At 44.2% G+C, this 13,658-nt stretch overlaps 1 protein-coding gene across 1 annotated transcript; it reads left to right on the top strand.

Moving 5' to 3' along the window:
- Nucleotides 1–536: 536 nt before the first annotated feature.
- Nucleotides 537–12,802, top strand: RDH11 (retinol dehydrogenase 11). The gene is made up of 7 exons (XM_012181884.5): nt 537–676; nt 2,722–2,840; nt 4,342–4,497; nt 5,909–6,013; nt 7,178–7,387; nt 8,983–9,178; nt 10,952–12,802. The coding sequence occupies exons 1-7, from the start codon at nt 609–611 to the stop codon at nt 11,091–11,093; spliced, it is 996 nt and encodes a 331-aa protein (XP_012037274.1). The 5' UTR covers nt 537–608; the 3' UTR covers nt 11,094–12,802.
- The last annotated feature ends 856 nt before the right edge of the window (nt 12,803–13,658 follow it).

The raw sequence follows: 13,658 nt of genomic DNA, 5'->3' as shown, positions 1-13,658 counted from the left end.
TACTTTCTATTTCATGATATGTTTTTATTTCATTATAATTTAAAAGACACGAAGTGATTCTCCTGTAATGTCTTCAGGGACGGATTGCTTCTGCTCCTTTGGGTGAAGGAATCCCTAAAGAATTTCTACCCCACCCCCCACCCCCATCCAACTGTCAGACTCCAACCGCTCCTCTCGCGTGTAATCAGCCTTATTAGAACATTTTCCTGACGCCAGTATTTGACCTCTAGAAGAAACATGCGGTAACCGACTAACCATAATTAGGGAAACCGGTGAACCAGGGTCTGGACTTGGGCACCAGGGTAGAGAGGACTGGGGAGATTTCATGGTGGCCAGAGGGGTCATGGGAGAGCTGGTTGGATGATCCCAAAGGTCCTAGATCCTAGCCGGTTGGGGAGTCCTTGCGTATCTGGGGCAAGATTCAGCTTCTCTCCGCGTCTGGGAATTGGGAGCGCACATGCCAAGCTTCGGACTACATTTCCCAGAAGGCTCTACTCCCCGGGTTGCCGTAGTTTACCAGGGCGTGGCTTGGAGGCGAGGCCGCAGTCGGCGAGCACAGTTGGGGCATCTCGCTGCTGCTCCAGCAGCCGCACCTGCCTCCCGGCGAGATGGTTGGGGTCCTGCTCCTGCTCCTCCTTCTCCCCTTTCTCCTGTACATCGCTGCACCCCAAATCAGGTCTGTGCAAATGTACTGCCTTCCTCTTAGAGAAATCTGCGGGGCTCAGGGCGAGGGGAGACATACCTCCTCATCGAAGCTCTGAGCTTCAAAAGGAGGACAGGAAGACTCCCTGCGGGGCTCCAAGTAGGGGATGTTCGGTGGGTCGGAGGAGGTCCAGCTGCCCGGGGAGAGGAGGGCGAGATCGGGAGACCCCCAAGTTGTGGGAAGAGGCTGCAGCCGGAGCACCCTCTTTGTTTCCTCGATGCCAGTCGTGACATCTGCAGCCCACTGTTTGCTCTCTTGTTGCTGTTGGATTGGCTTTTCCTCTGGGCAGATGCTGTAAAGGAGAGAAATGAGAGGGTTTCATCACTCTTGCCTTCTAACATGCCTTAGCAGCATAAGAAAGGGGTGGGGCGGCGTGGGGGACGGCGGTCCCGAGTCTTGCCCTGGGGTTTTGGGGTGAAGGGGAGAAGTTGAGGGTCGTGGTCTCTTCACCAGGTGATAATCAGCCAATGGCTGGCTTAGTGCCCCAGAGAATCAGCAGCGAGTTGCCGGACAGGCAGCCTGCTGATTGGTTCTGAGTAAGTCACCAGTAGTGACGGTGGACCTATGACTGCAGAGAACACTCCTTCCCTCGGTAGGGATTGGGTGGCGTGGAAGGTCCGAGTGGAACTGGAAGGCGCGCTAGATCACCCTCCGCCGTTTCTTACACATTCACTCCTTCTTCGTTCCTCTCCTCGCTCGAGCCGATTCTCCAATTTTGTTGTTCCTCCTCTGAACTCGCCGCGCTCCCACCTCTAGAAGCTCACACGAGTGCGATACTCGGATGAATACGCTGCTTTTTCTCTTTTCCGCCGCAACATCCTCTGATCCACACAGAATCTCAGTGAAACGTTGAACCTGGCGTGCTGCAGTCCATGGGGTCGCAAACAGTCGGACAGGACTGAGCGACTGAACTGAACTGAAAATACTGCTCATGCCTCAAAGAGATTTTTCTAATCAAAGTTATACCCCAAGGGTCATGTTTCCAACTTACCAAGCTAGGTCATGGGGCCTGGACCAGAGCTGGACTTCCGTAGCTGGTTGTCTCTTTCTATCCTGTTGGTTAAGGAGAAGGAACAGCTGGGTTGAGGTCCTCGTGGGTGCTCCTGGAGGAGAAGCGGAATGAACGTGGGAAAACTGAGCCGGGAGGATTGTCTGAGGAGAAGGATACCCGCTGGTGGGCACCTTGCTTCCTTATTGGCCTGTTTGTTCTAAGCAGGAACTTGAGTGGCTAGCAGTGTGTGCTTTGCAATTTTCAGTGAAACATTTAAATTAAAAATGCGAAAAAAAATAAAAAATAAAAAATGCGTATCCCAGTCAATTGATTTCTTTTAAATGGAGTCCCCAGGCTTTGCAGAGTAAAGGACAATCTAAGACCTAATACCTGTTTATGCATTAATTCCTTGGAGAAGTAGGGTGGTGTATTGATTAGGAAGAAGGACTTGTACTGATTAAACCAGGACTGGAATCTCAAGTTCTGCTCTGTACTTATTTACTTCATGTTTTGCCTTATTTTTAACTGTTCATGCTAGGGAGCTGGGGGGGGCGGGGAGGAAGGTGATTGCTTTCATTTTGTCCCAGGTTGACAAGCTTTCATAATTTTTAACTTTTTTTGTTGGGTAAGCTGTTTTATTCAACCATAAAGGCCATAAAGTGCCCGTTTTATCGACCGATTAACATCAGGGAACCAGCTCTTTCTTTTTCTAGGCTGAGGCTTGTGATTTCCTCAGCCCAAGGAAGAGCTCCACCAAGAGCTCAAATATTCCTCCAGTTCTTATACTGCAAGGAGCTAAAGTTAAAAGTTGCCCTTACAATAGAATCATTTCTGTCCTTAAGCAAGAGCAGAAAAAATTTGAGCAAGAAAATCTTAAGAGCAGAAAACTTTTGTTTTCTTTCCTCCAGTCTTCCTTCAGTCTGTAGAAGGACAGCCGTCAGCCTTGGGATGTGTAGATAAGGGGGTGTTGCAGGAGCCTCTGGCTAAGGCAAAGAAAATGAAGAACTGATAACTCCTCTGTCTGCAGGAAGATGCTGTCCAGCGGGGTTTGTACATCAACCATCCAGCTTCCTGGAAAAGTGGCTGTGGTCACTGGAGCCAACACAGGTATCGGGAAGGAGACCGCCAAAGAGCTGGCTCGAAGAGGCAAGTCTATCTGCTTTTAGTTCCCTCCCGCTACTAGTTTGTTTGTTTGTTTGTTTTTAATTGAAGTATAGTTGATTTGGGGCTTCCCTGGTGGCTCAGGTGGTTAAGAATCTGCCTGCAATGCAGGAGACCCAGGTTCAATCCCTGGGTCAGGAAGATCCCCTGGAGAAGGGGATGGCTACCCACTCCACTATTCATGCCTGGAGAATCCCATGGACAGAGGAGCCTGGCGGGTCTACAGTCCATGGGGTCTCAAAGAGTCAGACACAACTGAATGACTAACACCCTTATAGTTGATTTTACCATGTTGTATTTATTTGTGTTAATCACTTTGTGTACAGCAAAGTGATTCAGTTATACATACATTCTTTTTTATATTCTTTTCCATTATGGTTTATCTCAGGATATTGAATATAGTTCCTTGTGCTATACAGTAGGACCTTGGTGTTTATCCATTCTATATGTAATAGTTTTCATCTGCCAACCCCTAACTCCCAATGCATGCAACCTGCTCCCTTCTCCGCCTTGGCAACTACAAGTCTGTTCTCTGTGTTTGTGAGGCTGTTTCTATTTTGCAGACAGCTTCATCTGTGTCATATTTTAGATTCTACATGTAAGTGATATCATATGGTATTTGTCGTTCCCTTTCTGACTTCACTTCACTTAGTATGAGAATCTCTAGTTCCATCCATGTTGCTGCAAATGGCATTATTTCATTCTTTTTTACGGCTGAGTAGAATTCCATTGTGTATATGTACCATATTTTTTTTATCCATTCATCTGTCAGGGGACATTTGGGTTTTTCCTTATCTTGGCTTTTGTGAATAGTGCTGCTATGAAACAAAGGTGCATGTATCTTTGGGAATTATAGTTTTGTCAGAATAGGAGTAGATTTCTGGTTCATATGGTAATTCTATATTTCCGTTTTCCAAGGACTGTTTTCTATAGTGGCTGCCCCAACTTATATTCCCACCAACAGCATAGAAGTGCTCCCTTTTCTCCACACCCTCTCCAGCTTTTGTTATTTGTAGACTTTTAATGATGCCCATCCTGACTGGTATGAGGTGATAATCTCATTGTAGTTTCGATTTGCATTTCTAATAATTAACAGTGTTGAACATCTTTTCATGTGCCTGTTGGCCCTCTCTGTCTTCTTTGGAGAAACTTATCTTTAGGTCTCCTGTTGTTACTGTTATTTTATCCCTTGCCATGACGACCATTTTCATTATTTCCTCCCAGGCTTGGAATTAAAGAACATTTGAAGGGCCCCACTGATCTGCTGATCTGAATGTTGTACATATTCTACATATAATGGATATAATGAAAAGTGTTTATTTATTTTTCTTTCCTGATTTACTCATCAGATACCTCTTTGTGAAGTAGGGGTAATCCCTTTTTAGAAACAAACAGTAGAAAATAATATTTAACATTAGAATTAAGTCTTTGATGCTCACTCAAAAACAGAGCCAACAGTTTGTCTCTCTTATATGTTGGTTGACAGGAGCCCGTGTGTATTTAGCTTGCCGGGACGTGCAAAAGGGGGAATTGGTGGCCAGAGAAATCCAGATGATGACAGGGAACCAGCAAGTGTTGGTGCGGAAACTGGACTTGGCTGATACTAAATCTATTCGAGCCTTTGCTAAGCGCTTCCTAGAAGGTAGGTGCCCAACTAGGGACTATGCTGTGGGTCTTGCAATGAACATGGAAGACTTAGCTAAAAGGAAAAGATTTCTCTCCCTCTCTGACATCTAGAAATGCTAGACAAGATACAACCAAAACTTTTGGATTCATAGTGGAACTCATTAGTAACAAAGGGAAATCCTCAAGAGGTAGGAAAAAAAGTGACTTTGAAAAGTCATAGCAGACTGCCTCAGTGGTCCAGTGGTTGGGAATCAACCTGCCAACGCAGGGGACACAGGTTCGATCCCTGGTCCAGGAGGATCCTGCATGCCTCAGGGCAACTAAGCCTGTGAGCCACATCTTCCTAGAGCTCGCTCTCCACAAGAGTAGCCCCCTCTCGCCACAACTAGAGAAAGCCTACATGCAACAACGAAGACCCAGCAGAGCCAAAAATAAATAAATAAATACAATTCACCCCAAAATGTCATAGTAGTGTGTAAGAACTAAAGCCAAAAATCTCATATGTGTACCAGAACTCCATCTGGGCTTTAAGGTCTGGAGTCCAAATATCCATATAGAGATAAGAGATGAGGCCTCAGGACGTCGAGGGCTGGGTTGCTGTACCTGAGGCTCCACGTCAGGCTGGGATCCACAAAAAGTCATCTGGTCCAGGGTACAGGGGCTTAGAAAAAAAAAAACCCAGGCCAGCTGCTCAAGGATATGACAAAGAAGCCTATCGTCTCCCTAGGGGGTGGGTGAATAAAAGGTCATCTGCAAGAAATTAGAACTTCAGGCTGACATCATGTATGGGGGCGGGGGGAATTTCATTCACATCATTAACTGATGCAAGAAACTTAAGCCAAGAAATTAGCATAGAACCCCATAGTGTCACATCGAAAGCAAGTCCCAGAGCACTCTGTAGACTTTTTCCCTCATAACCCAGGGATCCCGGCCTCCCAAGGAAAACTTCCACTGATACATGCTTTTAGACAAAAATTACAAATGGTATGAAAAAAGAAATCATAAGAGCATTGGCAGTTGAAACAGAGGTGAAATCAGTGTTTCTTTGGGGGCCTGAAACCAAGTGGCAGGGAGGTGTACCAAACATCCTGTTTTTCTCTTGTTTTGGAATTTCTCATTCAGCTGGGGAAGTCTTTCTATTGGGAGAGATAGAACACTTCCCAAAACCAATGAGTCAGTAGGTCCTGAATTGGAAAGATTGGAAAGGCCATTTGGTCATGTCATGTGGAATTTTTCCCTGTAGTAAGAGTATGTAGGATTCAACTAGGATCTTAAAATGAAAAACAATACAAAATAAATATGAAGGGAAAATAGAGGAAAGATTGAAGCCATGCATCCCCCTTTTCAAAGCGTGGGTGTGGGGCAGATTTTGAAGACATAACAGCCGTGGCTGACCATGTGCACGCTCCATCTCCTCTTCCCCGCAGAGGAAAAGCATCTCCACATTTTGATTAACAACGCAGGAGTGATGATGTGTCCCTACTCCAAAACAGCAGATGGCTTTGAGATGCATATGGGAGTCAACCACTTAGGTAAGAAATCTTGTCTCATCACAAAGCTAAAGGGAAAGTTAAATTCTCATTGGAAATCTTAGGGTCATATGGTGCCTTCTTTGTGGTGTGAATGGACCTCTGGGCCGTAACAGACCATAAATACATTAATTTAATAAATAGTGTGGTCCTGCCAGAATGCTCAGGCTCCCTTGAGGTTCCCCCCATTTTTTAATCTGTGTTTTATATTCAGTTTAACTTAACCTAATTAGAGTGGGTGCTATGTTGCTTTCTTTGTAGCCACCCTTGTGGCAGCATCAAATGGAGGCCATTGGCTCTTAAACAGTTGTTACTGAGTCCAAGCTTACTCTGCTCACTGCACGACAGGCCAATGAATCCGAGAGGCGCAGTGTTGAGGCAAGGAAGAGACTTTAAGAAGGAAACAGGCAGACTGAGAAGGTGGCAGGCTAGCACCTCAAAGTAACCATCTTATCAGGTTCTGGATGCCAGGTTCTATTATAGATCAGAGATGGGGATAGGTAAGGAAGCAAAGTAAAAAGACCGTTAATCTTGGCAAACATCTGCTGGAATGGCAAGCCTCAGGCATGGGATGTGTTAATTTCTCCCTTCCTGCCATCCACAGGGGGACAGGGTTCTAAACAAAGGCACTTTTAGTTTAACAGCCAGGCAGAGGGGCAGGATTCTCTGAGGCAAACCATTCTGTATGATTTTAATAACAAAAGCAGCAAAGAGCAAATCAAAGAAACAGTTCCATCACGGGGTCAGAATTGGCTTCCTCCCGGCAACAGTGATGTTATTAAAAGTTGGAATAAGATATGACTTCAGATTCATGAGGGCTTCCCTGGTAGCTCAGCTGGTAAAGACTGCCTGCAGTGCAGGATACCTGGGTTTGATCCCTGGGTTGGGAAGATCCCCTGGAAAAGGGAACTGCTACCCACTCCAGTATTCTGGCCTGGAGAATTCATATTCACATAATCTAGACCTCTATCATAGAAGGATGTCGCATGTCTTTGGCTGTTCCTATGTCCCTAAACTCTCATTGAACTTGTTCTGTAGTTAGTAATGAATTAATGAAGCAAAAGGCTTTATTATTGGATTCTCTGTCTCCCATAGCGGAGCCTGGCTCACCACTCCTCCCTTTACCCCCACATTGGCCCTGAAATCTGTTAATTCTTTTTCTCATAGGTCACTTCCTCCTGACCCATCTGTTGCTAGAAAAGCTGAAGGAATCAGCACCATCGAGGGTGGTGAATGTGTCTTCCTTAGCACATCACCTGGGAAGGATCCACTTCCATAACCTGCAGGGCGAGAAGTTCTACCAATCAGGTCTGGCCTACTGTCACAGCAAATTAGCCAACATTCTCTTCACCCAGGAACTGGCCCGGAGGCTAAAAGGTAGGCTTAAAAGTAGTGAGTATGGAGACATGGGTCAATGGGAAGTAGCTAAAAGTCACCGGAATCAGAGCTGTTTTCTGGAGCCCATCTGATGGACAGCATCTGCTTTCATGGCTCTGCTTGGGTATGGTTTTAATAAACAGCCCGCAAATGAATGTTGGAGGTGATGAGGGAGTTCTGAAAGCTTGGCTTTGGTATTTACTAGCTGCATGACCTGCAGCAAGTTGCTTAACTTTTCAAGACTTAATTCCTCATATGTAAAGTGGGACTGCTTCATGGGTTATTGTCATGATTAATTTAAGCCTCATGAGCAAGTCAAGGTTTTTGACTTCTAGATAGAATGGAGGGACCAAAAGTGGCACTGGCTACAAACACTAGGATAAAACAGGTCCTGGGACTATAGAGGGTGAGGGTTCAAACCTAACAGCAAAGGTTCAAATAAAAGGGAAATGTATGCTTGAGGAAGGGAGTCTCCAGACACAACCAGAGGTCCTTAGCACAGTCTACTCTGGATTTCCAATAAAGAGCAAGGAAATCCAATGTGGACAATTAAAAGTGCTTAGACTTGAGGCAAGCAGATCAGGCAGAAGGAATCAGACACAGGTGCTTCATTACTGGAACAGGAGTGTCAAACCACATGAACAGCTGTGAGATGGGGAGGAAAGTCTATGCCTAGGGCGTGATATCCTTTATCAGCTATAGATGGATCAGGAGAACTGGGTGGTGAAAATCAACCAAAAGTTGGTCAGGGTGCTAGGGGGGCCTAGAAGTGCAGAGATGGGTCCAGCTGTCAGGATCAGACAAGAGCAAGAGGATACACAAGTAAGGACACCTGATGGATGAGGATTAGGTGGGAAATAAGCTGTGATGCAAAGAAAGAAACCTGGGCATGATGACGAGTCATTCATTCAGCCATTCAATAGCCATGTATTCAGGGCCCATGTTATTCTACACCCTGGATTAGGGGCTGGGGGTGGAGTGGTTCATATCCAACAGGAGAGAGAAATAATTAACAAGTTTTAATCCAGCTGTCCCATGTAAAATGAATCTAGTAACGCATGAATAATTTTCACTGTGAAAAAATGTTCCAATAATATGGAAGTACACAGAGTTAGAAATGAAAAGCGCCCTTTACTTACTCTTCTCTGTCCCTCTTCTGCTTCCCCTCCGCTGCCTGCCCCAAGAAACCACTGTCAACAACTTGATGTGCACCTCTCCAATTATTTTCTTGTGCATTTAACTGTGTCTATACCATACATAAGGAATTGAAATTCTAACATAGTATTTTAGAGATCTTTCCATATAGTACTGGAGATTTACCACCATCAGTGAAAAGGCAGCTTTAGAAAGGCAGTGATCAACAATGTCAAGTGCTTCTGAGTGGGTCCTGGCTCTGCTGCTTCCTGACAGTTAATAGCCACGCTGAGCCTGAACCGTAGTCCGTGAAGTGCAGGTATACATTACTGTGAGGAGTGGTTGTGACAGCATCAGGAGAACAGAGTCCACAGCAGGCAAATGTCCGTTCACGTCTCCTGCCCTCTTTGGCCATTCGGCATCATCAAGTCCTGTCTTCCCCTTTCTATATGGCTTCCTAGCATCAGGCTCTGGCGTCACGGTGTACTCTGTGCACCCTGGCACAGTCAACTCTGAACTGGTTCGGCACTCAGCCCTCATGAGATGGATCTGGTGGATTTTCTCCTTCTTCATCAAGACCCCTCAGCAGGGAGCCCAGACCAGCCTATACTGTGCCTTAACGGAGGGTCTAGAAGTTCTCAGCGGAAATCATTTCAGGTACAAATGTGTCTGTTTTTGAAAATGGAATTTTATTGCCTGTAGGAAATTATTTGGATTTGTTTGATACACTATACCCTTTAAAAATATATATATTTATTTATTTATTTTGGTGGGGGCTTCACTGGGTCTTCATTGCTGTGTACAGGCTTTCTCCGGTTGTGGCAAGCAAGGGCTACTCTATGCGAAGCCTGGGCGTCTCACTGGTGTGGCGCCCAGGCTCCAGGTGTGAGGTCTTTAGTAGTTGTGAAACATGGGCTCAGTTGCTCTGGAGCAAGTGGGATTTTCCTGGACCAGGGATAGAACTCATGTCGCCTCCAATGGCAGGCAGATTCTTAACCACTGGACCACTAGGAAAGTCCTGAAATAGTATAGTGTGGTTTTTTTTTAGTAATTTTATTTATTTTAGGCTGTGCTTCAGGGGCTTTTCTCTAGTTTCAGCGAGCTGGGGCCACTCTCTAGTTGCGATGCGTGGGCTTCTCTTTGCAGTGGCTTCTCTTGCTGTGGAGTCTGCGCGCTCTAGGGCAAGCGGGCTTCCGTAGTTGCGGCAAGTGGGCTCAATAGTCGAGATTCCTGGGCTCTAGAGCATAGGCTCAGTAGTACTGACGCATGGTGTTAGTTGCCCCGCAGCATGTGGAATCTTCTCAGACCAGGGATTGAGCCTGTGTCTCCTGCATTGGCAGGCCAGATCCTTTACTGTGGAGCCGCCAGGGGAGCCCCTAAAACGGTATAGTCTTAAAAATTGTTTCTCACATGACTTCAAAGATTGTGATTCCCTTTAGTCAATCATTAAAAAAATAACCCTTCATTGAATCCCTGCTGTGTACTAGATGCAGAGAATACAAAAATGAGTAAAAGAATTATTCTTGAGAAACTTTTCTGGGCAGTAAAGAGTTGGGATATCTCTCCTGTATTTAATGGGGACTTAAAATAATTGGAATTACAACAGTGAAGAGAAGGTATATGAAACAGATGGGACCTTATTATCATTTTTTTTTTACGATTTTTTTTTTAATGTGGACCATTTTAACAGTCATTTTGAATTTGTTACAATATTGCTTCTGTTTTTGTTTTGGTTTTTTTGGCAATGAGGTATGTGGGATCTTAACTCTCCAACCAGGGATCAAACCTGCACCTCATTGGAAGGCAGTGTCTTAACCACTGAACCACCAGGGAAGTCCCTGCATTACCGTTTCTTTTCTCTTATCATCTTTTCCTTCTTTTGTTGGTTATGAAGCTGACTTTACTTGTTCTTTGAGTTTAAAAACACTTATAACTGTAGGTACACTGCAGAAAGAAGAAGCACTTTTTCAATCACTCCAAGCATCTATGAGCAATGTAGTATCTCAGCCACATGACACCGTACAACTTCTTACAGAATTGACCTTACAGATATATTTGAACAAGATGGATATACACAGGTATCAGCCAGGCACTGATGTTATAATTAAATATTTATACACACACACACACACACACACACACACACACACACACACACACACAAGGGGGATATAAAGACTAAATGATGTGTATTATATATCAAACAAACATTCTGATCCCAGGTGGTCTAGTGAGCTCCAAAATGGTTCTGGCCCCATTTTTCTCTGGGGTAAAGACTGGAGAATGAAGAGATAGGACAAACACTGGTCCTGCGAAGCACCCAGAACACACGTCATCCCCGGGTTATTTTTCTGTCGTGTTCCTTATGCCAGGCGGAGGGCAGACTGCATTCTTAACCCTGTGTGCTAAGCCTCTCTCTTTCCCTTCCAGTGACTGCCATGTGGCATGGGTCTCTGCACAGGCTCGTAATGAGACAGTAGCAAGGCGGCTGTGGGACGTCAGCTGTGACCTGCTGGGCATTCCTGTGGACTGGCTGATGATGGCAGCTGGACCCAAGAGAAGCTTGAAGTAGACTACTTAGCATGCCCTGCCAAAACGATTCTCCTTCAGGATGGCCAAAACCTTGAGCACAAAGCACACCTTCCAACCTTGCCTGTTTGATGCCTGACAAAAGCCCAGTGTACACTGCCGGATTCATCCAAACACCTTGCATTTGTCCAGGTTATTTTGCTTCTATTACTGCCCGTTACTAGAGATAATATAGGCTAAGTAGACCCTCAGGTGACCTCCAAGCTCATCTTTTCCTTCTGAAGCCTCTTACCCAGGGGAACCTGAGCTGTGGCAGAGGTTGATTGATGGCACTTTGGATTAGTTTCTATCCTCTTTGTCCACAATGTAGTTCTTCTGAACCAAACAACCTTCAAGGGGAGGCATGATTTAGCCTCAGCTAAACTCTAGGAGTCCCAGTGGCTTGGCTCAAGGGCAGGGTTTGTCCTTCTTCTCTTAAGAAAACCGCCATGGCACCAATATCTGAATTCTTTCAGCTCTTCACTGAATCTGGATTGTGGCATGGCTTTATCTCTGACAATCCAAAGCCACTGCGGCTAAAACACTTTCCCATGCCTAGATCACAGAAGAACTTCCTTTTCTAAGAAAGTGGAGTTTACTGGATGGCAGAGATTTGCGGAAAGGCAGAAATAAACATCAAATTTAAACTGTCATTCATTTTTCTGCTGTTTCTCAAATCAGCAAGAAGGTAGTGGAAAAAGCAGTTTGCAAAGATAGGCCACTTGACTTCAGTTACTGACCCTGATTCATGGAGGCTTCCTCTTTGTGCCTTAGTTTCTCTTAGCAAACCAGAAGAGGAAGGCTATTTAATGATTGTCCCTGAGTATATCTTTGTGTGTGTTCTTGTGTGTTTAAGCAGTTGGGAGTATTCAAAATAGTCACAAAGGAAGAGTATTAAACTGGACCCTAGTGCCGATAAATAATCAGAGACAGAGCAGACCTGTGTCACTCAGCCTTTGATACAAATAGGAAATGAACTCTACCCAAGAAGCACATGGGTAGCAGGGGAGAAGTCCAAAAAAGAGCAGAATCCTGGAAGGTAATGCATGCAAAGGCAATGAAGGGGCTAGAAAAAGGTGTTTCTTTTTTTTTTTTTTTTTTAATGCACAGCTAAAGATGGTAAAATCCAGCAATAGAAGAATTGAGGGTAACTACTTAGCAGCACCCTGTGTTCAAGCATGATAAGGCACTGTTTTAACAAGCATCCGTCAACCCATGTGGCAGAAAAGCAAAAACAGTCCCCAACCCGCTCCAATTCTTTATTCAGCAAAATTATCTTAAGGATTGGTATTGGTAATTATGGTCATTTTAAAACTCTTTCAGGGCATTTCCTTATATGACCATGACAAGATTAAAATGTCTGCTGTATAGTTTACTTGAAGAATGTTTATCCAAAGTAATGGAAGTCTGAGAAATTGGAACACAAACATGTTCCATCACTTGCTTGGAGTACATTCTTTTAGTAGAGTTTATGATTTTCTTGGACTAGTAATTACATGTTCACTTTGGTGGAGAAAAGAGTCATAGGACCATAGTCTTCTCATATTTGTAAATAATCTTTTGTTGAACTTGTTTTGACCATTAAACTATATATTTAGATATGGTCATTTTATGGAAAAATTGGAAAACTTTTGATAATAGTACAGAACTGAATTAATATTTTACTTAATTTATATTGAACTGTCAATGACAAATAAAAAATTTGATGATTTACCATGTTTTTATTTACCAGAATAAAACCTGTAATAATTAAGCAAATTTAATTTGCATCAACAGAAGAAAGCAATTAAATGAAAGTTTAATTACGGTCAAAATAAGAAAACACTTTTCATTACTATGGTTATGCAATCAGTCCTCATTCATGAGGACAATTTGTCCCAGAGTTTGCCACAGTGCAGTCTCAATTCAAATGTTATTAACTTGGGTTGTTGATAATTTGATTGTTCATTCACCCATTTCTGCTAATCTTTTATGACACTGTTCAAAGACCACTTTTTCCAACCCAGGCTATTTATAATCTTTCCTTTTTGTACCTGCCTTTTCTGTAACACAATGCTATTCACTACTACTAACAATCCCAGACTTTGCTATCTCTGAATGCTCAATGAATACTGGTGTCTCAGTGATAAAGAATCCGCCTGCAGTGCAGAAGACTTGGGTTCCATCCCTGGGTCAAGAATATTCCCCTGGAGAAGAGAATGGCTACCCACTCCAGTATTCTTGCCTAGGAAATCCCCTGGACAGAAGAGCCTGGCAGGCTGCAGTCCATGGAGTCACAAAGAGCTGGATACAACTGAGCGACTGACACTTTTCACTTTCTTGGGACTTATCACAGTACACTGCTACTAACAACTGCAGACTTGGCTACACAAAGAGCTCAACAAATGTTTGTTGAATCAAAGGCCAATGAACTCAGTCTAATAAAAATAAGGGCCCAGGAGGTATATACATCACCAAATCATTTCCCCCGAACAGTCAAATGTATCTTAATGTGTGGGCAGTCTTCAGTATTGGGCTGCCAAGGAAACATTTCAGAATGAACTCCATAGGCAAACCATGTAATCAACGG

This window comes from Ovis aries, chromosome 7 (genome assembly GCF_016772045.2).
Source record: "Ovis aries strain OAR_USU_Benz2616 breed Rambouillet chromosome 7, ARS-UI_Ramb_v3.0, whole genome shotgun sequence".
Classification (NCBI taxonomy): Eukaryota; Metazoa; Chordata; class Mammalia; order Artiodactyla; family Bovidae; genus Ovis; species Ovis aries.
The sequence above is the reverse complement of the archived record's forward strand: the minus strand, read 5'-3'. Positions and strand labels throughout refer to the sequence as shown.